Genomic DNA, 26,826 nt, shown 5'->3' on the forward strand with positions numbered 1-26,826 from the left:
TGTTGTTATGCTGATTGAAAGTATCCTTAGCAATCACTCTGTTAAGCGGTCTAAATGTATTTTTATAAATATATGTCGTCTGTGGAAGGCGTAGGACCATAGGCGTTCGTTCAATCGTTGCGTTCGGTCCTGGCGGTCCTATAGCATGTGTTCCCCGTCGGTCAATGTGTGTCTGCATACCACTGCGCATTCACACAGACATAGTAAGTCATCAGCGCGTTCACATACGCTGTGCAGATAGAGCAAGAATAACAGGCAAACAAGCAGCAACAACATGCAGACTTATTACACACTGACAAGTTTTGCTAGTTAAACAAACCGAAAACGTGCTGCATCTAATTCTGTTTTTAAGAATTTGTTTACGTTTGGTATTGTAGTACTGTTACTAACTGTACTATAAGGTTCTCTCACCGGTGAATGACACATGATGTATTGCAGTAACGTCTCCGGTCTTCTGGGCTGTGAGCGTTCATGCTTTCAGGAGGCGTGGCTTTCAGTACGCGTGGGTCGTACTCTTTTAGTGCTATCAGGCTAAAGTTAGCATTTTCCCAGATGTCCTACTGCTAGACTTGTAGTCAAGACCGCCTAAACCGAGACCAAGACACTACCCAGATAGCAACAAAGTCTGGGCCGAGTCTGGCTTACATTAGGCACTTCTGGCTTAATTCTGGCACTGTTTTTGTGTCAAACAGTATTAGGCTAAGCTCTGGCTGGAGTCTGGCTAACCAAAAGAAACAAAAATCTAATTGTATCTTTTTGGCTGAGCCCTGGCTTGAGCTCGGTCTGCCAGAATAAGAAAATATTTGGCTGAGATCTGGTTGGGTTTTGGTAGAAGAGTAAATAAAAGATCTCTGGCATGAATGTGCTCTACTGTAAAATAGCCGTGTAAAATGTGGTGCTAATTGGTTCATATTTTATACATCATTATAAGGTTAATTTTGTCAAAACAGAATAAAATGAAATCTCTTTATTATAGGCCTAGTTAAAAAATACCTATAGATATTTATTCACTTTTACACATAAAAGAAGACCTTTCCTTTTTTTAAAGGAAAGAAGACTTGATTATTCTGTTGGCAAGATTATTTTAATGGTTAATTAAGGAGGTGACAATGTGCAAAGTGAAAAAACAAAAAAAAACTATGAGATGTTTGCAAAATGTTTGAAGACAAAGACAAATGGTTCAGTCTGCAGCATATAGGCTAAGACAAAAGATTGAATGGGACTGAATGAGTACTTTGTGATTATCCAAATGGTAGTCAAAATGCCACTAACAAAGTTTTGGCGAATTAATTACCATTTGTACAGTCTAACGACAGTTTTACTACAAAAACCCATGGTTAAAGTGTTTTTTAGAGCAGTCTTGCTCGGCAGACGGATCAATGCGGCGTCTGTGGTTTCTGATACGATGACGCAGTTTGCAATGCATCATGGAAATAGTAGTTGATTTACATATACGTTGTTAAATCCGCTTTAAAAAAGGACTACTTTTCCCAGAGTGCACCCCGTGACATCATCCCGCCTACCAGAGGATCCGGAAGTTACGTTGCAGTTGTTCAGCGACTCATATTTTCCAACGCAGGCTCGCGGTGAAATTCAAATTGTCGTTCTAACTTCGACTATCACGCTATCTTGGTTTTATCTTTTGGAGTTTTAATACATGATCAAGGTAAGTTGATACTTCTAAACTAACACGTAAGTTAGATTTTAATCTATAGCGCAATACTAGATAGGGTTTTTTTGGGTTGTTTTCTGTGGTTGGATTGTATTTGTTATTATGTTAGCTAGAGGTTCTAGAATTATCCCCCATTTACAGTGCTTATAGGAAAATATGTGGGCTTACAGTGAGCGAAGTAACATGAGAAGAGGGGCTATTAAAAGAGTCAACAAGATGTTTGAATCTTTGGAAAAAGAAATCAATTCAGATTACAACTTTACAGTCTCCCGAACAGGCAATACAATCACCGTGGCATCATGAAACACCCAGACCACAGAGAAAAGGCCTCTCAAGCGATGACCGATTAATAAGATGTAAGATTTATTTTTGTTTTTTTACTATCATATATTCACTGTTAGCGTAAGGCTCATGTCATAGCAGAGGTGGTGTAAACCTTTCAATACCTGTGTTTAATTTTTTAGCACTTCTCCATGACATAATATCTAAACAAGAGATCCTTATGGAGCAGCAGAGGAACATAAGGATGGTGCAAGATCTCAAAGGAAACACCGTTCAGGAGATCACAGAGGCACAGAACCAAAGTCCAAACCTGTTTCTAATTGAAGACTTAAGCTCATTAACTTCCCTGCAAAGTGATCTTCGATCATGTCCAGAAACAAGACAAAAAGTGGTAGGTAACACCGTCAGTAATGCATGCTGTTATCACTCACAAGTCTGGTTGTAATTAAATGGTGTGTGTGTGATCAATTTAAAACATGAAAAATCTATAACCATAACAAAAACTCTTTATATTTGTCTAATTTGGTAAATATAATATCCATATTAGAAACAAAAGCATGTTTTAGTGTTTTGACTTAATAGTGATGGCATGTTTTAAAAATATTTCAGGTACTTGAACTGGGATTGTTGGGTGGAGTCGACGTAAAGGACACGTCTGGCAGATTATGAGGCAAGCAATCAAAAATGACTTTGTCAAAGTGCTAAACTGGAGAGTTTGAGTTGTACATGGGAAAACACATTTCCAAAGCTTGCAGCTTACAAACATTGTGACTGGTAAGTGCATTTTTATTGTGTCAAAGTCTATCTGGAACTTCATGACTATTCCCTCATGTCATGAATGAATGTTGCAAGTTTTAATTCTTTGACTGGTGGTGTCTTTTAATACAAATGCTTTATGTCTCTATTGTTAATTTTAATTAAAAGTATTTTTTAACTGTATTTGTATGCTCCTATTCTAGAGGCTGTAAGAAGAAATCCTGTGTGTGCACGGACATCGGAGCTGGAGGTCGAAAAAGTTATTAAAAGGTGGTTTCATCTAGCTGGTGATCGTGAGGGTGGCAGAAAAAGGACACCTTTGCAAAATGTTAATGTAAGCCACACATTTTAAGTTATCAGGGACTTTGTTTTGCATTGTTGCAACTTATATTTTTACCTTTTTTGCACATCTGTAAATATAAATTGTATTTCATTTGTCTTTTATAACCAGCTTTTAGTTTGTTTCTGTACTTTTATTATTTATGCATGACACATTTATACTTTTGCTTTATTGTTTGTATCAGTTTAATTTATTGCTTGGTTTCTGTTGCTTTTTAGTACGGTGGCCGAGAGGGCTCAACACGCTGCAACAGAAGAAAACGCAAGGAAATAGAAAAACACAAGCAAATGAAGAAAACATCTTCATCCGTTTGACAGCACATGTGCAGCAAATATGCAAAAACAACCAAATACAGAAACGTGCTGCAAATGGCAGACCAACAACGCAAATATCTACAGTAGTGTTTTTATTATTATTTATTATTTATTGGTTGCATTGTATTTGCAGTGTGTGTGTGTATATTTCACACAATATGTGTTGTGAAACTGATGTTTTCTTAACTTGCTGGTGTTTTTCCTATTTGCATGTTTTCTTCTGTTGCAGGACGTTGAAGTCTCTTGCTGTTTGCAGCGCGTTTTTGTATTTGGTTTCTTAATTTGCTGGTGTTTTTCTGAATTACCTGTTTGCATGTTTTCTTCTGTTTCCATGCATTGAGATCTCTCAGCCACCGTATTTTGGTTCGTGTCTGTATTTCATTATTTAAGCATGCCACATAAACGTTTTTTTTATTGCATTATTTTTGTAACATTTTAATTTAGTGCTCTGTCTTTTTATTCTTGTATTGTGACTATTTGTTGCTTTTGTTTTGCCTTACTCTAGTATTGTTTTATCTTGTCTTTTCCCCAATAGTTTTTATTTTTCCATTTATCTGGCTGAGATTTTCTTCCCCTCTCAATAAAATGCTGTACTTTGCATTTGTGTAGTGTCATTATTTTATTATTCATTGCACAATATATAAGTATTACACAGGGATCATTTCTGGTTCAGTTTTGGGGACTGGTATAATATTGGCCCCGTTATGGCTGTTTTCTGGAGCTTCTGGATAAGTTGTGGCTGAGTTCTGGGGTAAAGCTGGTGGCAGTTTGGCCCTTGTCTGGCTGACATCTGGGGATTATGGCGTTGTTTTGGGCCAGTTCTGGATAATATCTGGGTACATTGTAAAACTATGGGTGAGTTTTGGTCTGCTTCCGGCATTGATCTGGTTGACTTTCGGCAAACAGCACTTGGGCCAACCTTGGACCGTAATTCCATGCGGTATGTGGGCCAAAATCTCAGCCGAAATTTAGCCAGATCCGGCCCAAAGCCAATTTGCTATCTGGGTACCAAGACCAGAGGGTATCGAGACCAAGACAAGACCAAGACCAAGACCAAGACCAATACAGACCAAGTCAAGACCAAGACCAAGTCGAGACCAAGACCGAGACCAAGTCGAGAAAAAAAAAAAAAGACTAGTGTTGAAGCTAAGCAATAACTTGTATGAATTCAAGAACAGCAGCATACTAGGGTTCAGCTGCAGTTTACATTCAATACATATTAGATGGTATTACTTCAACTACACAGGCAGAATAATACAGAGACAGACCATGTCATGTGTGTGACTGTGAGCTCACTGTAAATGTTTTTGCAGACTGGGTGAGATCAACTATGTGTAGCAATTGCATGACGGCTGTTACTGCACTATTAGAGGATTGAGACTCCCTTAACTTTTGTGTACTGTTGAGGACTGGCATGACTGGTACTGACTGGTTCATCTGACAAAACATCAAACACCTCCAACACCATCTTGCTCCTCCAACAACTGTCTAAAGAATGAGAAATATGTAACCAATTGAAATTATACTTAATGTGTAGATGAAATCGTAACATCAAATTAAAGATACACAATTATAAACTTGGATTAGGCCTAATGTTTAGTCAACACAACGGAGATATGCAGATGATATTTAAAATACTGTTTATTTAGTCTAACACCATCTTAAATACAATACTGTAATCAAACAACACACACACACACACACACACACACACACACAGATATCAAAGACACAAATTAATCTAAGCAAATGCCTGCCTATCTCTGCCGATTTCGGAGTCTCCAAATGAATCTATTCTGCAACTTTTAAATACATAATTCAATTTTTAAAAAAGAAATTATAGGCTAAAGTGCAGGATCCAAAAGTTGGTTGTTTTGTCGCTATGGTTACACACACACACACACACACACACACACACCGTTGGCGGTGCGCTCAAAGTCATCTGTCAGTTGTGCAGTTACCCAAAATCTCCTGAATGAAGTTAAAACCCATCATGTCACTGATATGTGTTTTTTAAATCAAGTGATCAAAGTGCTCGTTGCCGCTGCGATCAGTGGTGCGGATAAAGTGTTTTCTCGTATATTGGGCGCACACGCCGCACTGTCTTCACTCGGACGCGCGCTTCAATCCGTTCCGTTGTGGATAATAATGTTGCATTATCGAACGTTGTGTCGTCGTGGATATTGTGGTATTGTAATGCTAAATCCCCCGACACTATGTCGGTCTGAGACAGCGAGACCTAGACAAGACCGAGAGGTCCGAGACCAAGACAAGACCAAGACCAAAGACCGTCAAGGCCGTGACAAGACCGAGACCACGTAAAAGTGGTCTCGAGACATACATCACTACCTACTGCACCTTTAAGTAACTACATGTACTTATTATAGAGTTACGGTTGGGGTTAGTTACTTGTAATTATGCATAATTTACTGTTATTACTATAGCAAGTAGCATGTAGTAGTGTGTAACTAGTAACTATGTACTGTAACTACTAGGATACATTCAATGGTAACACTTTATTTTACAGTACTGTTCCCCATGCACATACTACGTACTTATTATAATAATTACAATAATCGGGCAATAATTGGGTACTAACCTATCCCTATACATAACCTTAACCCAAGTAGTACACTGACTCGAACGTGACTCGTAAGATACTGTAAAATAAAGTGCAACACCATTAAATTGATCAATAGTGACAGTGAAAGCTTTTACTAGGGCTGGGTATTGACACAAATTTCACAATTCGATTCGATTTCGATTCACAAGCTTGGAATTCGATTCGATTTCGATTCTGATTCGATTTTGGATATTAGGTACAACACATGGCAAATGTTCTCAAGGAAAACAAATCTCTTAACTAATGCTGTAAACTATGGGAGTCAGTTGTAGGATAGGCTTCATTAGCCCACTATAATATTGAAGGTAAAAATTAACTGATTTGTATACAAACACTTAAATTACACTTTTATTTATTTTTATAATAATTGAAGTTATATGAAATATAAACATTTAAATGGTGGCTGTCATAAAAACCTGTCAGATTTATTCAAACATGCATTAAAAATGGAAGAACATAAAAAGTATAAAGAATATGTAATATGGTGCATATTGCCGAAAATTGACGTAATTTGAAATCGGAGACTTTGTTTCATTTCAATTGTAACAAAGCACTAAGATTATTGCGATTTACTGGATGGGATGCACGCTACAATGTTCCATTCATTCATCAACTGAAAACAGGATGACTAATCAATTCTTGGGATTTAAGAATCGATATCGGTTCGTAAAAATGAGAATCGATTAAAATCGAGAAATCAATATTTTTTACCCAGCCCTAGCTTTTACATTACAAAAAAAAAAATCGAATTCAAATTTATTTTGTTCTTTTGAACATTCTATTCAAAGAATAGCCTACTTGAAAAAAATGAATGTTCATGGTTTCCGAAAATATATTAAGAATCACAACTGTTTTCAACAGTGATAATAATAATAAATGTTTCTTGAGCACCAAATCAGAATATTAGAGTGGTTTCTGAAAGATTGTGTGACACTGAAGACTGGAGTAATGGCTGCTGAAAATGACATTTTAAAATATATTAAAATAGAAAATTATAATAGCTGTTGAAAATTTAGCTTTGCCAGAGTGATTTATGCTCCTGCAGCACAGAGAGCTGAATGTTTTCTTGGTTTAATATTTATTTCATTTTTCTTCATTTTAAAAGGACAAAACACAAATCAAGTAATTTATTGTTACTGTAATATACCACCGTTAAGCTCAGATGATTTGCAAAAGAATCATTGTGTTCCCTTTATGATAACATAACACCTGAGATAATGAAGACTTGTTGCAACCACAAAGGTTAATGACTATTCGACCAGACACTCAATCATCTTTGAAGGTAGCTAGAAAAAAAATGGTCTTTGACAGGGCCTTATTTACTTGGTCAACAAGCACAATTTCAATGCTGGAATAAGAAAGATGAGCACTGCAGTCAGGCATGCTTGCAAACAGAGCACATGCACAATCATTTTTACTGCTGCTCTGTTATAAAATGCACCACATATTGTGCTCTCGCTCTTATTTTATTACTCATACAGCCAACACACACCTCCTATGAAAATCAAACAGTGTACCGTAAGCTCAGCATCAACATCGAAATGCACAGCAGCACATCACAGCGACAGTGATGAAAACCCACCGGGTATGACTCGTGACACATTTCCTTTGGAAATCAAAAATTTGACAACATCAAAATCACTGTGTGACAATCTTTTTAATTGAATTTTGATTGCTGTGAAATTCTTGATCCGTGTCAAGACTAGGAGACGAGCACTATGAAGTAGGCTGGCGAAGCTTATTATTTCTTAGCAATGTAGGTGAATATACTTTAAACCAGCATCTTGCTGAGCTACAAGTATCTCAAAATTTAAAGAAGTTCAGCTACAGTTAAGCAACTTGGGGAATTACCCAGCTAAGCTACTAACAAAAATTAACAACAGTAAAGTTACATTTTGCTGGGTTCTTGCACAATACTAAGTTATGATGTCAAAACACTTATCATAGCACATGATTTGTAAACTAATACATTTCAATGTTTACATCAAACAACCAGCTCCAAATGGCTTTAATAACATAGTAAACTTGCTCTAAAATGGCATAGGTGCTTCAGCAAATGTTTTTTTGTAGGCCTATTTCACATTTGTTTGTTTTTTACACTATCGGCTAGGTTAAGCGGTACGTTTTAGTTTTAGCAACACGTTATTTTTTAAATGCAATAGAGCATTGATATTTCATTTTGAAACTGACACAATATGTACAACAACCAAAGTAAAAAAGAAAAAAAAAAGAAAAAGGTAGATCAAAGATTCAGGGAAAAATCAAACACACACTAACACGCAAGAAGCAACGCAAAATGTGCAAGAAGCAACATCATTTTTCAGAAATGTTTTTCCCATGAGCCTGGGTTACAAATTGGACTGTAAACTCGAGCTACAGTATTGTATGGGATAGATCGAGTTTTTTAATCGAGTATTTTTCAGTTCACTCAATGACACAGCATTATACCATGTTGTCACACTACAGTGCTACTTGTTGGATAAAGTAGCTTGTTATTGGAAACCTACTGTCAGGCTAATGAAAATGTAGTTAAAGTAGTAGTGATTCTACTTTTTGTTAGCTACGCCCCAACACTGTAGCTTAGTTTGATTTACTAATAAGCAGCTCTACTGCAAGTGTCCTGATACATTTCAGCTACAGTATTCATTTAGCAGAATTTAGATGCAGAACTGGAACGACTCTATCTTTTGATCTTAGAACTACTAAAAAATTCCAAGTTTCCATTTCCACTACTAAGGGATTACAAAGCATTAGCCATGCAACTGCTACAGTCCTGGCAAAGCTAGCTTCTAATCTTATTAGCATCCTTTGCTTTTACCCTCTACACAGCTTGAACTAGATGATGTTTTACATGTATGATTAAAAGGACGGATATAAATATAGGCTAGTTAAGAACTATCAAAACTATTAAACCACAGTATATAAAACTGGGTTTAAAGATCTAAACTTAGCATATGTCAGATTTAGCTCAGACGACGAGCATATACATCGAAACGCCAATATATGAAATTAATGCCAATAGATCAGGTCAAATTCCACCCTCACACTTCTAGAAATATTCCCATATTAAAGTCATTTTTGAGGTGAATATTTCATATCCACTCACACTGAGTTGAAATGCAATATTGAAGCGCACTGGAATCCCATGTTCTGATTTAGAAAGTTATGTAAAGTAGTTTCTCACTGAGCTTTTTCCAGGATCCAATTATCAGTGGAAAGATAGGTGGTCAGAGAGCATGGCATGGTGGTGGGGAATTTTTGCAATGCACACACGGAGAATAAAAACTGTATTTCCAGGCTTTGCATCAACCTGTGGGTTTCCCTGTTTAAAGTGTCGGACAAAAACACTGCATTCAGTGATCAATACAAATGAACTTATATTCAAATTCCAATTAGGCCTAGCTAGTAGTGACTCAACAAGTCATTGTGGGAAGAGAAGAGACTGCAACCTTGGCGATCCAATAAAGGTGAAGCAGACGGTGCATTTTGCTATCAGGAAGCAGCCTTATTTGATTCCTCTAAAGCAATTTTAAGCCCTGTGATCAGACTCTCTCTCGGGAGTTCAGACCACATCAGTGTCCTCCCAGCTGGACAGAAAAACACAAGTAGCACAATTTGAACTGACCAGAGGAAACAAGGGACAAACTGACCGACGAAAATGCCACCGCTTTGGAAAGGGCAAGAACTGCTAACAGCGACAGTCTCCAATCTGTTGTTGTCCCCCTGCGATTCCATATGGAAATTGCATTACGCCCACATCCTCCTGTAGGCCACCAGCGTGCAGCAGTTGTAAAAGCCAATATTTAATATTTATATTGTCAAAATGTGTAGCCTATAATATAAAGCAAAGATATATACAAAAGCTGGAAAACGCTTTCCCTTTCATCTCAATGGCACTTGCTTGGCTGGAGCAGGACCCCTCAGAAGTAAGCATTCTGAAAAATCTGCCATTTGATCATAGGACAACAGACTTACCAATTACCTGAGCCATAAATGCCATGTGACAAATTACTCTGAATGGCTTAAGTAGAATCCAGACAGTCACAAACCCTTCATCAAGGACTATTATGAGCTATGATGTAAAAAAAACGTCTATTAATATTAGCTTCGCGTCGTGCGGTTCTTGCTGTTCTTTTGGCGGTTAACTTAACGTTACTCCAAGGAGGAGCATAGGCCACTGAGCATTTGGCGGTTAAAATTTACGATTATTTTCGTCAGTTAGATCTAGCATGCGGCCCGCTTTGAATCAGACACAGAGATAAAGTAGTGCGGTAAGATTAGATAGTGTATTTTGAATGAATTAATGAATTATAGCATTTATTTGAGTTATTTATCGAGAGAGAGAGAGAAGAGAAGAGAAGAGAAGAGAAGAGAAGAGAAGAGAAGAGAAGAGAAGAGAAGAGAAGAGAAGAGAAGAGAAGAGAAGAGAAGAGAAGAGAAGAGAAGAGAAGAGCATACCTGGGTCTCTGTTCAGCCTCTCTCTCCATTAACAACGACGCTGTGAGTTTAAATACTTCAAAACAGGATGTTACCTCCTCGTTGCTGAGGAATTTAATGTAGCGATTCAGTAGTGACGCTATCGTATAACTAAAAGTCGCAGGGCAGCGTTGATAAGTTTCTATCCTCCTGTTTCTGTGTGTGCGGCGCAGCGCGAACTCCTCCACTCTCCGTCTCTTGTGTGCGAGTGACGTATGTGCATAAGCTACAATGAAAACAGCGCATAAATACAATGCTGGTGATTAAAGTGACCTGGAACTACGTGTGCATTAAACGGTTTTATAAAACGATTAGTTCCAGCCTTTGATTCTGATTGGTCAATAGCTGTGTTTTATTCACAATCACCCAAAGGTTCTATGTATCTACACAACACCCCTAGCAACCACTCTTTAACATTATGTTCTCTCATTGATATTGTTCATTGAAGCTTATAGAGTATTGTGAGGAATCGAGTAAGCAAGCGTACCTGCATTTTCCTTCAGGTCAGTGCTATATTCATAAAACATTTTTTTTTTAAATCCGTTTTAATGTCCCCAGCGATGGGTAATCTTGTCATTTTATCAGTTAAGGGGTTTTCCTGCCCTGACACACTAATCATTTGTCAGCTGAGTCTTGCTTCTCCGTGTTCACAAGTTTCAGTCCTTTTAATATAAAAGTCTTCTCTACTGAGACTCACTCATTAAGACTGTCTTTGTCGTCATCTAATGGCGAAATAATGTAACTTCTGTTGATGTTCATGCAGGGTGGGACTATTTTCCAGCGGAAGGAAGGCTTATAGTGATTTTACTTCATAAAAGTTGCTTTGATGTAGGCCTATTTATTTATTTATTTATTTATTTATTTATTTATTTATTTATTGGCTTTAATATTTGTATTGTGTGGTAACCGTTTTATAAAGCCAATATCGTACTCGAGGCTATTGCTGTATCGTGAATAAATCATGGCTGAAGGGGTTGTTCCACTTCACGTTGTGCCTAACAAAGCCCTTCAGCCATTGTGTGTGCGTAAGTGCGCGCGTGATTTTTATCAAAATAAAACACTGAACATTGTTACCTTCAAATTGTTGTGAATGAACAAAGATTTTTCGAACCAGATAGTTTAGTTACAGCATTGGGAGCTAATGGGGCCATGCTAACCAGCAAAACCTTGACCAGGTGTAAACAGCATGAGCTCTATCAAAAAATAGCATTGAAAATATATCAGGAGCAGCTTTTACATAATATGTATGCATATCTAATATCAGAATCATGAAAGAATGCTACTATCTCTACTGATGCCCCAAATTCTTTAGGCTATACTGTACAATGATTTTTTCTGACCTCTATAATTGTAACATATAGGCGTAATAATAACCCCAGTGTAATCTTAAAGCCATTATGATAAATACACTGGACTATTTTCTTTAAGCATAAGCACATGCCGAGCTTCGCATGAAGAGCAATATCCGATAACAAGAAAAGCAATTTCCCTGTCAGTTGACATGAATGTGAGCAGAATGGGGAAACTCTCTAAATGAGAGCTGAGTAGATGGTGGCTCAACATGTTGGCAAATTGCACAGCGGACTGGCTGTGTGACAGACTGTCAAGCCATTGCAAGCAGATCAAACAATCCACAAAACACAGCTAATTTTGCTCCAAGAGAAAAGCAATGCGTCATTCTATCCCCATTTGCCCATTTTCGGCTCCTCTCTCTTAACACTTCCTCTTCAGTTAGATTGGTGAACCCAGCTCTCAAATTGCCCTTATAATAGCACAGGTTTGGTGGTGCAAGCCAATTATCAGACTACAACATGGGAAAAAGGTTTATAGACCTGAACTCTGTAGGGATGTTATAGTTTTCCTTTTCACCAGCACAATTACTAGACATTTTTAGCTTAGGTGAAAGAGTATTGTGCAGTGAAACATTTGTGCCATGAAATATTCTATATTGACACAAATTAATATTGCAAGTGTATTTAGGTCATTACGCTTCATTGACCACATGGCGTTGTCGATGCCACGTCATCTGCTTCACGAGCAACGCTTTGCATGTGTTAATTGCATAAATGCAGCAACGCTCAGCCATCCGAGGAAAACGTCTAAAAACAATGCATTTTCACACAGATCAAAGGTTGTAGGAGTTAAAGATGCACAGTGACATGCACTGATTTATGGGAAATCAACATGAGATCCAAACTAGCCAGCCAAAGCGCTGTTGGCCTGACTGGGTGGTCACACGGCATTAGTGTGCAAATGAGAGTGATGCTCAAGGCTCCAGGAGGATGAGAAGGGATGATGGAGTAAGGTCAGAGGGGCTGTTTAAAGCTATGAAACTGGGGTAGGAGCAGAGGTTAAAGAGGAGATCTCCCATACTGAGGCGGTCATTTGGAAATGGCTAAGACTTATGAAGTAATCAAACCAAGAGCAGCAGAGAAGAGTAGGACGAGCTTGAGTGCTGAGGTGAGAGGCACAGTGTGAGAAAGCTGGTAAAGGTAATGATTTAGAAAGATAATGAGAGGGGGTTCAGCGAAAAATCGGCAGCTGGCAGCAGGAAGTAGCTGCCGTTGACAGCCGGAAGCCCTGCCATATTAGGAGGGACCTGCTTTTTCGTGGCAGCCAATCAGTATCGTCCAACGTAGTAGCAACCAATCACATTTACCTGGAAGTCAAGCGACAGCAGCCAGTGGTGGCGCCGGCGAATCTTCAATAATGGCGGCGGTATTTGGCTCGGTAAGTTCGTATATTATCAGATTAATAAATAATTGTTGCTCTGTACGTTGGAGTTTAACTTTTATGTTAGAGACAGTGTATCTGTGACTACTTAAGTTGAATTGGTTAATTTAATCATTTGTAGAAACGCAGCTTGTGCACCGTGTGCTCCTGGTTTGTGAGGGGCTATCATTAACTTCAAATACTACGTTACCATTATCATTAAATATTAGCGTTTGTTAACATGTTAACTTAATCTATTGATTAGAATAAAGTTCATGCTGATTTATTGGAATTGACAAGCTCAGCCTTGATGATACACGTGCAACGCTAACAAAACATATCCCAAATGATCTATGTTTTAATACAAAACACCATTTTAATCAACATTACTTCACCATATTCTAAACTTCAGTTTTTTTGTAGTTTCACCAAGTTCACCACAGCCTGTCACAGATTGCTGGGGACGGACAAACATACTTACCAGGAAGGAAACCCCAGATTTCCAGTTGCAAAACCCACCAAACTCACTGGTATGTTTTCACATAAGGAACATAATGTTTAAATCTATTATATCCTGTCTTGATCAAAGCAGGCAAAAGGCATTCTGGTGTTTATCTTTTTAAAAAAAAATTTATACAAATTCTAGATTGTATTGAAAATTTGACATTTCGGTGTCTGTTTATTTTCTTAGTTTGATCATGTTTTGGATGGGACCCAATCATCACCCAATTATTTTATATATATCTATTCAAAATATACTGGAACTGTTTACTTTTTCCATATAACTTTCACCCCCAAGGTTTCACAGACAAGGCTCAAACTAGTCCCAGACTAAAATGCATGTTTAACTGAAAGCAAATTCAACTTGCATATCTTAAAATATCAGTGCCATTGTTTCTTTTAAGATTCACAACAGTAATGTTTTTTCTAAGGCATATTTATAAAAGTCCTAATTGCACTAAGGCCTAATCCTGGCATAATCTAAACCCTATCTGTGAAACCGGGCTTCAAAGTTTTACATATTAGTCCAGTGGTTCAGTTCAACACTTTGTTCTCTGGCTTTAGAAAAAATTACACCTGCTCCCTAGTTCAGGTATGCTACTGTCTACTGCTGCAACATGGCTAAGTGGTTCAACACGGAGTTCATCTCTCTCTTTCTCTCGTGTGTATAAAATAACTAATTAGCGGCAGCTGACGTCAGCTGCCAGTGGCAGCTACTTCCTGCTGCCAGCTGCCGATTTTTCGCTGAACCCCTACTGAAGATAATTGCAACTGTCGGAATATATTGGAAGTTACAGAAGAGAAGGTTTGGCCTGTTTAAAAGAAAAGCATGCTATTTTTTTTTTGTTTGTTTGTTTAATATGCAGGGACAACAATAGGTAAAGAAAGAAATCAATACTTTTATTCAGCATGGATGCAATTAATAAAAATCAATAAAAAAAAAGTATAAAGATATTTATGTTACAAAAAATTATATTGTTCAAATTTCTATTTATCAAAGAGTTACTTTAAATTGTAATAATATTACTGTTTATACGGTTTAAATGTAGCCATGGTGGGCAATGCATAACTTTTTTATTTTTTTATTTTTTAATCTTACTGATCCTATACTTTTGAACAGTAACATATAATCATGCTGGAAGCAGATGTATCAGATACTTTTGCCCAATTCAGGAACATAGTGGTCGGGAGCATTTCTGTTATGTTCTGTCTCTGTAAACTTCTTTGTGCATAAAACTGCCATTTTTTTTTCAAATTCCGTTTTGTGATGCTAGTGACACAAACGACACGCTTCACCTTTATGAACAGTTGCAGAAAAGGTTGTTATGAACCTACACATAAAATAGAACTTTTTTTCTCAAATAATTACAAGTAATTGTCAAGTACCACATTGAATTAAACGTGGCATTTTTAAGTAGAAAGACTAAAAAAGTATTTTCATGTACAAATCTGCATTTTATTTACAAAAAAAATGATCAAACAAATCGAACAAAAGAATCATTTTTACAGTGCAGAATAGTAGTAGTTCTTAACCAGGGGGCCAAACTTCCAAGGGGGGCTCAGCATGACTTAAAAAAGTAATTTAAATAAACTAAAACATTGGACAATGACAGGGTTTGAAATAAAAATAAAAAGGTCAAGAACCACTGGTCTAGAAAGTTCTAGAGATTATCTTTGTACAGAATCTAGTATACTCTCAAAAGTCCTGAGTATACAGGACACGCATGATTATTACAATATTCAACAATGTAAGTGGGTTGAGCTGGTGATTGCTTTTGTGAGATTAACATGAAATGCATTTCATTTTGTCTAGCGTCATCTAACTCAACACTGAAGTAAAGCTTTATTCTTGTCTCACATAAAATGTGCAACCATAAGTTTGGTGTTATTTGAAAATCATGTGTGGAATTTTTTTTTTTACTGTGTAGAAGCTGAGAGGGGAAAAGAAGGCCATTTTTGATGTTTCTTACAACTCTACTAATCAATGTTAGCAAGAAATCATCAAATTATTCATCGATCCATTTATTAAATACAGTCCAATTCTAGCAAAAAGAAGGATGGAATCTGATTGGGTGCTGTGAGTGTTTGAGTGTCAGTCCTAAGTCGAATCCAGAGTTAAGCGCTGGTTGTTTCTTGAATATGTTGAGGAACCCTGTTTGACACAAGTTACAGGAAGCTTAAACTTGCCAATAAGTACATAAGCAGATGCAGCTAGGGACCGAGTCTGAATCATGTTACCACACGGTCGCATCAAAGTAAACAACACAACAGACTTTTCCTCCTCTCTCGTGCCCTAAAGGGAAGGGTTTATCCTCTTTTCATGGTGCATTAAGTCCAAATGGAGGTTGTCCCAAGAGCAACATTACATGGCAACAAAAATGCAGAATCTCTAGTAAGAGCCTGAGATCAGTGTTTTAGCCATGCACTTCCCTGGCTGGGATCCGGGCCTTGAAGCCGATGCTGTCTTGCCTATTGGAACAAAGCTCTATTATCCAGCAGCAGTGTCTAGAAGTAACGTCCCACTGACTTCTATTTTCTCAGCATGAATGTACAGTGGTTTCACTGCCTTCTCTATAGAAACACATAGGACATCGCTGCAGAAAACAACTACACTTTTAAACAACTCCATTCTCTGTTTTTGTTGTTGCTACATCCTGATTTTCATTTCCTGTTTGCTTCAGATAAACACACCTGATTTAATACCGGAAAGACACAATCACATCCTCATAACTAAATTGCGTATTATTCGGCCTGCTCTAAACACAGTTACCTTGCAGCTGCTATTGTTTCCAATCATTAAAATGATGTGTGTGTGTGTGTGTTGTCATTTTGTTACCTATATTGACCTAAGCGGAGGTCTCAAAAATAATGAGGCGAGGATCTACAGTGGCATAAGAGGGAAATTGACTTTTTACAGAGAACAAAGGCAGATGCCTCATGTCAGGGTCAGGAAAAATCTGAGGAATTAGTGAGACCAAATAACAATATCCACACGATTTAGAGCGGGCTTTTTCCAAAGAGGATTTAAAGATTAACTTTTTTAAGATTTACAAGACTTATGCTTAGAACAGAGTAATTGAATAAGGTATTTGCATAAGTATAGCTGCACAATTCATAACTTGTGTAATTTAACAATCAAACATCAATGTCAATATGATACCATCAGAACAGTAGGAAGCCTGTTTCCACCTTAAAGAAATAAAATAAAAGGTAATTAAAAATGTTTTTCTCATAACTACTTTATATCACAAATTTGAGACTTCTTCATAATTAGGTTTTAATATCTTAATTCTGACTATTTCTTATAATTGCAACTATATCTCACAATTGAGACTTTACTCCAGAATTTTTTTTATCTCACAATTGAGATTACTGAAACAACTTTATTTCCCATAATGGCGAATTTATTCCTGACAATTACATTTTTATATCTCACAATTGTGACCATTTCTCATAATTGCGATTTTTCCCCCTCATGGTTTTGTCTTTATATCTCACAATTGAGACTTTATATATCACAGTTGCATTTTTTTTTTTATATCACACCTTTATTTCTAATAATTTGGACTTTATATTTCACAATGTGGCTGTTTATTTACAAAATCATAGGACAATTACTTGCTTTACAGTGAGGCAAAAACAGACTTCCACCACAGACTCACAGAGGAAAAAGGCAAAACCATTCTATGCAAATGAGAAGACAGCTTTTTTTTTTTTTACAAGCACAATGAAAAGTCCACCAGTTTAATTAGGGAAGCGTGTGCAAGAGAGAGAGAGAGAGAGACGGATAGTGAAAGATAGAAAGTGACAAAGCTAGTCATGAGAAAGCAATGAACCAAAAGTGTACGAAAATAAAGATATGTTCTCTGCAGTACAGACGGACTGCCAACCGGCTACCTGCAAATGACTGTGATTCACAATTCGAGGATGACAGTAAACAAGCAGATGAGAGCACTGCATTTCACACATCCAGCCTCACTACTGCCACCTACAGGGGAGTGACTGGGTAAGAACTGTAAGAAACGCCTCAAACTTTACTTGAGTGTTTTCAAAGCAGATCAGAGCAGAACGCTATTGAAGGGGACCAGGTGGGAAGAAAGAGAGAAAGATACAGACAGAGAGAGAGAGAAAAGAGAGAAAGCTACAGAATGAGAGAGAAAAGTCAAAGGAGGAGGCCCAAGGCTCCATGTGAAAGAGCTCGCAATGATCAGAGGCATAAGTTCTCAAAGGAGACTCGCTCCCTTTAGAGTGATTCTTGAAAGGTGGCTACATGGTATTACAGCATGCTTGTTTACTGCTTGTTTTCATCTGCACACGTTCTAGGAGTTTTATAAATCTTACAAACATCTTTCCTAGAGTAACAGCATTTGGAACCACCCATACTTTTGTGTTGTTTTTGAGTTCAGCCAACATTATTACAATACAAGCATCACATTTGCATGGGGATATTATGGACGAGTAGCGGTTATTGAGGCGAAACACTCTTTTCAAGCGCATGTATTGTAATTGCAACACCGTGACAAACCATAACGCCCGCAGCAAGCCTTGATTGACGTGTTCAGCGTAGCGCTGCATTGCAATCGACTGGGAGCCTGTACTAAACACACTGGAAATCACTCAATGTCTTGGTGTCATGAATTCAATGAGACAATAGAGGAAAAACTGGTCCCTTACGTTCTCAAAATTTCATGACAGCGGGTAGATCCTCCTCCTGAAACTTCAAAAGTAATGTGGAAGACTGAAACAAATGAGAGCACACAAAGACGGATGCATTCAAGCAAACTTTCTCTTGTGCTCTGCAAACATAATAACTCCATTAGCTCTGATGTTCTGTGTGGGGTCTGAGAGACTTAATCTAAATAATAATAATAAATATATATATATATATACATATATATATATATATATATTTTTTTTTTTTTTTGGCTAAACATGAGAACTGATGAGCAGAAAATCAATTGTAAATCAAATTAATCCCACTTCCTAAATCAAATAAACTGGTTAGGTTAAACAAACATGAAACGCATGAATTTTCTATATTTTTTTAAGTTTTAACCATTACTCATTATAAGAAATTGACCATCAAATCAGCATATTAGAATGTTTTTTCTGAAGGATCACGTGATACTGAAGACTGGAGTAACGGCTGCTGAATACATACAGTAAATGTGTGTGTGTGTGTGTGTGTGTGATCATAAAGATTATTATAAATATTTCATACTAGTTCTTTCAGATAAAACATGGTTGTTGATGGTAAATGCTATTTTCTTTACTTTTGACTGATTGTGATTCTTGTGCATGATGCACATGACATTATATCACATGATAATTTCTGAGATAATGCGCAATTATCAGTTCAAAAATTTGTGAGGGAAACTGAAGAGAACCATTTCCCAGAATTAATCTAAAAGTCCAAATGATCTTTGCATGGTTTATTTAAAGATGAGTGATTTAGAAGCATAAAAGATCAAGAGTTCCCTAATGGTTCTGGGAAAAATTCCAGAGTAAGAACTGCAAATGTTGCAAGCGGCACCCCTAGAGGACATAAAATAATGAAACTTCTTTAACTCCTTTAGTTATAAAGGTGCATTTCTGGCCATGCATAAACGTACGAACAATATTAGCCATTCCGACATCTTAAAGGGGTCATCGGATGCCCACAAGTTGGTATGATTATTTGGGGTCTTCGTGTAAAGTTTGTAACATACTTTGGTTAAAATTTCTCAATGGTTGTGCAAAACAACACCCTTTTACCTTCTCAAAAACAGCTCTGTTCAAAGCGACCCGTTTCGGTGCATGTCTCTTTAAATGATAATGAGCAAATGCTCACCCCACCCCTCTCTTCCATGGGGGGTGTCAACACAAGACACATAAAGTGCTGCCTTGGTGGACAGTATACAAATGGCTGAGGGCGGAAATATGCTAATACGGGACAGTCCGTCAGCGGTCGTGGGCGAAGCATGAGCAATATGATCATATTGCTCAGAAAATCCAAACGGCTTAGTTATTGAGAGTGTTTAGGCTTTTTGAGGATACATTTTTTTTTTTTTTCATTGTATGGTGGTTGTGTCCACACACTGCAAAGTCACATTTATATGCAAACACCATATAAAAGTTAATTTTGCATCCGATGACCCCTTTAAGGAGACACCAATTATAGAAATTATGCTTCCAACTCAGAACTCAGGATGCTGCACAATGCGCCAGTTAATTGAGAGCATTTCCGCTATAATATAAGGAATGCTTCTGCTAATGCCACAGTAATAAGCCCAGCCTAAAACTAATCACCTAATCATCTTTGGAAAATCCTTCTATATCTAGCGTTTCAACTTTTCATTATCTGTTACAACACTTGAGCAGGCACAATACAGCCATCCAATCAAAACAAACACACCTTACAAGCATTGCTCCTCATTACCTCAACTTTATACTGCAGGACTACAAAGAAGGAGAAGAGAGAGAGAGAGAGAGAGAGAGAGAGAGAGAGAGCACTTAAGAAACACTATGAAGGATAGTCTTCAGGCTAGCACATCTCATTATCACCATGTTCTTGGGATGGAGGCCACAGCAGTTCGGTCCAGAAATAGATCAACAAAATGGCACAACCCATCTGTCCCACCTACAATGCAATGCTCAGGATTATATTCTACAATTTCCTCTGGCTTTAGAGTTTAACATGTAACTAACCATGACTGTGCAGAGGAAAGGGATAATGATTGAATTCCCTCACCAGCTTTGATATTGCCCCCCCATTTCCATCTATTATCTTCAGTTGCGCAATAAAAGTCATACAAGCACCTTACATTACAAAGAAGCTTCAGTCAGACCAAAAACACACAAACACACACACACACACACACACACACACTGTCAGTGGAGAGCATTGTGATATCCCCTAAGAGCCACAGACGTGCTCTCAATATGTCAAATCTTCCTGAGAATGAGGGTGATCCATACCATTAAAACTGTCACAGACAAAATCTAGTCCAAGCTCAACATCTATTGTGAACATAGACAGCGGTGAGTAGACTTCATCCGAATGAAATGGGTTACTGCAAGATTCATACTGTGCACCTAACCAATTAGACATCTGAAATATGCATCTGAGAAAAAGAAATATTAATATTACATGTCTCTTTAAAGGGTCTCTTTACTATATGGCTGAAACACAAAATAAAGAATGCAAATATCTTACAAAAAGCATTCTTAGATGAGCAAAGAGCAACCTAGCACAGGGGTCTACAACAGGGGGTCTGCTGTTGGTGCGGCAGGGGGTGTGCCAATTATCGTTTGATCTCAAAATAACTTGTAAAATACATTTTTAAATGTTAGAGCTCAAACAATAATTGGTAAGTTATACATTTATTTATGAGCAACATTTAAAAAAGTTTAATACTCTTGAAGAATTTTAAGTTTGGGACGAGCATCACAGCCAATAGGTGGCGATAGAGGGAGCCTTGATCATAATTTGATAATAATAAAGGGTTAGTTCACCCCAAAATTAAAATTCTGTCATCATTTACTCACCCTCAAGTTGTTCAAAACCTATATGAGTTTCTTTCTTCTGCTGAACACAAAGGAAAACATTTTTAAGAATGTTTGTAACCAAACATTTGCGGGGCACCAAGCCGCACCATTGACTTCCGTAGGATTTTTTTCCATACTATGGAAGTCAATGGTTCCCCACAACTGTTTAGTTCCTGACATTCCTAAAATATCATATTTTGTGTTCAGCGGAAGAAAGAAATTTGGAACAAATGGAGCAACTTCCGGGTTCACTAAATGATGACTGAATTTTCATTTTTGGGTGAACTATCCCTTTAAGGACTAGTGGCCAAAGCAAACCAAACGTTTCTACTACTGTTGTGATAATTACCTAATCACCAGTCTCTAGACTGGAACCAACTTCGAAGCTGGACTATGCCGTCACCTGGCACTTCTTGGTCGGTACTAAAGGGCGCATTTGAAGATGCACCCGCATACTGCTGGACACTCTGGGCTCTCCACACACACACACAAATCACTGTGATTCTCTCAATGGACTCCTAAAGGAGCTGCAGCATTGCGATGCAGCGCACGGCGCGCGAGATCCTTCTCTTGGTGTGCACATCATTAGAAGACTCCTCTGCAATCAAGGAAAGCGCGTATGATAAAATGCCTTCATCAGTCGTCTCGCCGAAAAGAAACGACGTCACGGTTTCACTTGAGGTATTGCAGAGAACCGATTACACCAGAATTACTAATGACAAGCAAAACTGTCTTAGCTATACTCAGAGTCGCTCTGAAACACGCAAAAGCATTGTGCGGGGTTAAAGAGGAGGCGTAAACGTATATTAATTTGTTTCTGTATGATTTCAATCTTATTTATTGTTTCATATTAAGGTAGACCGCTCACCGCTGTGCAAAGAAGAACCGTATGTGGCGAAAAGCATTTCTGGATTGAGATGAAATATCTTGAATGTCTTGTTGACCACCTGTTTGCTTTGATAGATTGCTTATGCACCACTCGGTTTTATTTTTATTTTTATTAAATGATTACAACTTGCATCGATCAAATAAGTAAAATACGAACACAGTAAAAAATAAAAATAAAAAGGTAGGCTACTGTAAAAGTACCAGAAACTGTATTTGGCAGATAAATAGTAGGATAATAATACCAGATAAATAAATGAAAAACACAGGCATGTTACGCGCATTGCGAGATGAATTTTAGTAGCCTATTTAGTTTTCATGTCTTAACTGTATTAAATTGTATGTGTGTGGCCACATGTGGTAGGCTATGGAAGGTCACATGATGTCTTAAAGATAACACAACACAACTGGCCTATCCAACTGTGACATAACAAATACAAAGCACAGTGCAAATAACACTAAAACAGAGACGTAAAATTAACATAGAATACAATAAGAAACTTTTTTTAAATACAATTCAAACAACCATCAAATTCCATTTCAAATTATAAAATAATTCAAACTTTTATATAACAATATATGTTATTGGAAACCGACGTATTGCCTTTAACGTATTTTATCAATAGATAACTACAAATTATAGCCTATTGTTTAGTGTATTTTGCAGTGCATTATATAAATATATATATATATATATAATTTATCCAGCATTTACATTAGAATCATATGTAAATGGATCATTTGAGGGTGTTTTATTCATTAAATGGATATCGCGTGATTTATTTAACCAACTTTCAGGCATGCACCGGCCACGCCATCTCGCCAACACATGCGCTACAATATTTATTTGTTTTGTGCATCAAGCTTTAATTAAATTAAACACGCGCATGCTCCCACTCCAAATTCCCTCCTGCCAAATCCCCAGAACCCTGGCCTCCACCTCCACACAGTGGCCCCTCGGAGGAACCCTTTTTTACAGCTCTGATTTAAGACCTCTCTTGGACCCTATCCGATCTCGCGCGCAGTGCCAATCCTCGTACCCATCGCTAAACATGCACGCGCACATGCGCGTTCGCTCAATTCCAAAGAGTATCCTATTACCAACACTCGATCTTTGCAAATACAAGTGTTTTTTAACGATGTCATAATGATGCGTGCATACAATGCGGCGTCGCGAGGAATAATTTCCAGTCAAACCACCTGTTCTCACCCACCGTATAGACTACATAATGGACGCATTGATGAGGACAGATGGAGATGTTCATCTCTCTAACCTGATATTGCACCCACAACATTTTTCAACGTTAGTCTGGCCTCAGTATCTCAACGAATTGCACGACAATGCATAGCTTTTCTCAACGTGGGTTGAGTGAGGAATTACAGTCACTGATGGTGTATCAGAGATCTGAACTTACCAATGTGAATAATTGAATCGGGAAGCACGGGTTCCCACTCCAGACTCCAAAATGTGATCAGAAACAATACTGCCGGAAAAACTTTCATCTCTCCTGTCAAAATCTATCCTCTATTGGTTCAAAAAGATGTCGAAGCAACGGTAGTTTTAAATCCTGTGCAGAAAGGCAGCTTGTCCTCCTTTCAAACTGTTAGCCGATGCTTTTTTTCTGTTGAAGGCGAATTCTTCAGTAACCCGGTTTGAAGAGCACCCATCAAAACATCCTAATGCTCAAGATCTCCAAGCAAATCCGAATCAATATCATAAGTTAAAATGTGCTTCATTAACTGTTGGGGTTTCTATTCTCCCGTCTAGGCGAATAAATCGGGGTTCCGTGCGCTAAACACGACGCATCTCACAGCATCAGTCACCCACCGCACGACTGAACAGAACTTCCTTTAGCGCTGATGCAGAAGAGCGCCACACTCACAAGCACGAATACAGTTGAAGATTTGTTTGCACAGAGCCCTTATTCCGATGCAGTACTGCGGAGACTTTTCTGCGACAGAGACCGAACGGCTCTACATGCGGTTTCTCGAGCTGTGATGAGTGGGAGGAAGCCCCCAGGATACATGCGACTACACGGGCAGCAGCATCAGTACCCGGCGCTGTCCAGAACTGAATTAACAGAGGAAAGAGAGAGAGAGAGAGAGAGAGAGAGAGAGAGAGAGAGACAGAGAGAGATGCACAGTGGGGTGGGCGGAGGTAGTTTATGATAATGAAGAGAGGACTCCTCTGTGAGACTGTGGCTCCTCCCCTGTCCAGCAATTGCCAATCATCTAGTCTGCAACTACCGGTTTTCTAAAACAAAATTTGACTGATAGTGATAATGGTCGGTTAGTTGTGTCTAAAAAAAATAGTAGTAAGAACATGCAATGTTTTTTACTAGTTTTGATTAGATTTCTAGGCATCCGTTTCATCAGTCCTCTTATAATCTACAATTAATGTAAGCCCCAGGCTTTATGCAACAGGACTCCAGACAAAAAAGAAAAAGAAAAACGAATATGCCGCTATTGGCTTCTAAAATGAAACAGAAAGAAGATTTAGTAGGCTATACAAAAAATGACAATTTAACTTTTTGTACAAATTAATATAGTGATACTACTTATTGTGATACTACTAATTTGTGGTATAAATTTCACTTACAACCTTGAAGTATACGTATCACAATAAGAGTTCCTGCTCATTTTGAATCAGACTATTTTGAATCAATTCATTGAATGATTCACTTACTGAGGCTGATTTGGGACTTCTTTCAAGAATCAGACATCATTGCTGCGTGAAAGAAGCACTGGCGCTCACCCTAACGAAATGACATTGATGAAACTGCACATGAACAAATAATGCTTTCCTAACTAGATTGTAAATCATTTTTACTTTTTGTTAGTTGCAACCGTTTAGTGGAGCCCTGCGCGATCTTTTCACGTGTATTGAAAACAGCATCTGAAGTACACTGAGGTTACGCTATGAAACCCTACCCCTTTCCACACAGTGGCAGCCACACACACACACACACAAAAACATTCGTTACATTCAAAAAAAAAGAAAATCTCAGTCAAGATTCAAATTTACAATCCGTCACTCTTAAAGCAAGAAACATTCCTCTGAGCCACAGTAGCTCATATTTGGATGCAGGGTTGAACTCCTCAAAGGCTGAAACCCTAGAATCACTGCTGATGACAGCCACAAACTGGATTTGCACTGCTCATTGAGCACAGAGGTATAAAGACTACCCTCCATATCCATCAAACGCTCCCTGCTCCGTTGGGATAATTTGTGTCTGCTTAATAGCACTGTGTCATGGGCCGTCTCCACTTTGCAAGATAAAACAGTTCAGATAAAAGTAGTTCAGAGTTCAATTTGTACTAGTAGTCACCACATTAAATCCTCTTGTTTATTTATCCGTGACCTTCAGGTGACGTGCCGACTGTTCTACCTCAAAGAGACTTCCTTGAGCTTTCAGTCCTGAAGACAAAAGTAAAGATAAGACAGGCAAACAACACCATCTAATACAAAGTCAACATCCTAAAAGATCGTTTTATCAAGTGACATTCAACATTTTGTCAGACTGTCACAACTTACAACCTATAAAATGACGACTTTGTGTAGTTTGACTCCAATGACCCGTTTATCCATTCCATGAGACTGTTGATTTTGGCGTGACCCTGGGAACCCAGAGGATTATGGGAAACAGGAACACATTCATAGCTGTTGTCTGTACACTTCAAAATCCAGAGAGGGAGAGCAATGGCTCATTAAACACGGAGATTGAATCAGGCGTGTGACAAAAGGGGAGGAGCAGAATATCAATGTACCCCAGTAGAACAGTACAGAGGTCAATCATAGCAAGACTTCAGTCTAAAACTGCACAATAGATACAAGCAGTCAGCCACTTGATATGCCATTTACTTTATTCATACTAAGGCACCACAGCTTTCCATTAGAGAAGCATGTAATGGCATGAGGGATTGTACTTGATGGGTGTCGATTCACCTTTGACATACCATCCTCTCTTCTTTTAGCCCAAGGCATGTATAAATATTGATAAGCCACTTAATAGATGCCACGTAAACTGCATGGAAATGAAAGTGGTCCTGTGAAGTCTACATTGTCAACCCTACACTGAACAGGTGCAGCATTGTGTCAAATCTTTCTTCACCAACAACAAAATGTCTTATTTTATGCAAAAATAAACAAATAAATACCCAGAGTAACTAATTTCCATTCTTTTAGACTTTCCACCTGGGCTCTTCTAAAACACAGCTCTTGCAGCCTCTCACAGCTCACCAACACAGTGTTTTCTGGAAATGAATTATGTATTAGCAAGCAAACAGAGTGAGCACGAGGTTATCTGTGTGCAATGTCACGGCCTAAGTTTGACTGAGCAAGTCAGAAGATGTTGTGTAGCTTGTTTTGGCGTCGATGGCTGTCCTGATATCCTCACCAAAATATTTATAGGTCTCCCAGCATCAGAGGATTCATTTTTAGATTTGTGCATAAGAGAAGAGACCCAAAGTTTCCAAAGTTTCATTAATAATAAAACACCTTTTAACTGGAAAATATCGCAAAGCTCCAGGGAACTTCCGACACCGATTCGAACAACAGCCTGAGCGAATAAGGTGGGAACGGTGTAAATTGCAAAGGTAATTAAACTTGATAGTTCCTTTAAACACTAACTTTACGGTAACAGCTAGTCAGTAGATTTACTTTGCCATTCATAATAAGTGCAACAGATTTTAATATTTGAACTGAAACCTAGAGCTGGCTAGCATGCACTATGAATAC

The 26,826-nt window shown here is 38.0% G+C and overlaps 1 protein-coding gene and 1 long non-coding RNA gene across 5 annotated transcripts in view; one reads left to right on the forward strand and one right to left on the reverse strand.

Moving 5' to 3' along the window:
* The window catches only part of grid2 (glutamate receptor, ionotropic, delta 2), a 427,641-nt gene extending 403,493 nt beyond the window's left edge, over nt 1-24,148 (reverse strand). For all 3 annotated transcript variants that reach the window (XM_084389289.1, XM_084389290.1, XM_084389291.1), the window contains exon 1: nt 23,504-24,148. In XM_084389289.1, coding sequence (XP_084245415.1) covers nt 23,504-23,591 — 88 coding nt within the window. In that variant the 5' untranslated portion in view covers nt 23,592-24,148. The remainder of the gene's footprint in view (nt 1-23,503) is intronic.
* On the forward strand, nt 673-4,471 carry LOC311278516. 2 transcript variants are annotated; one of them, XR_014625453.1, is made up of 6 exons: nt 673-1,666; nt 1,938-2,028; nt 2,137-2,345; nt 2,564-2,728; nt 2,914-3,044; nt 3,269-4,471. It is a non-coding gene; the product is annotated as an uncharacterized lncRNA (long non-coding RNA). The 2 variants fall into 2 exon arrangements; XR_014625454.1 differs by having other exon boundaries at nt 1,950-2,028.
* Nucleotides 24,149-26,826: the final 2,678 nt, after the last annotated feature.

The sequence above is a fragment of the Rutilus rutilus genome (assembly GCF_951802725.1).
Source record: "Rutilus rutilus genome assembly, chromosome: 19".
NCBI lineage: Eukaryota > Metazoa > Chordata > Actinopteri > Cypriniformes > Leuciscidae > Rutilus > Rutilus rutilus.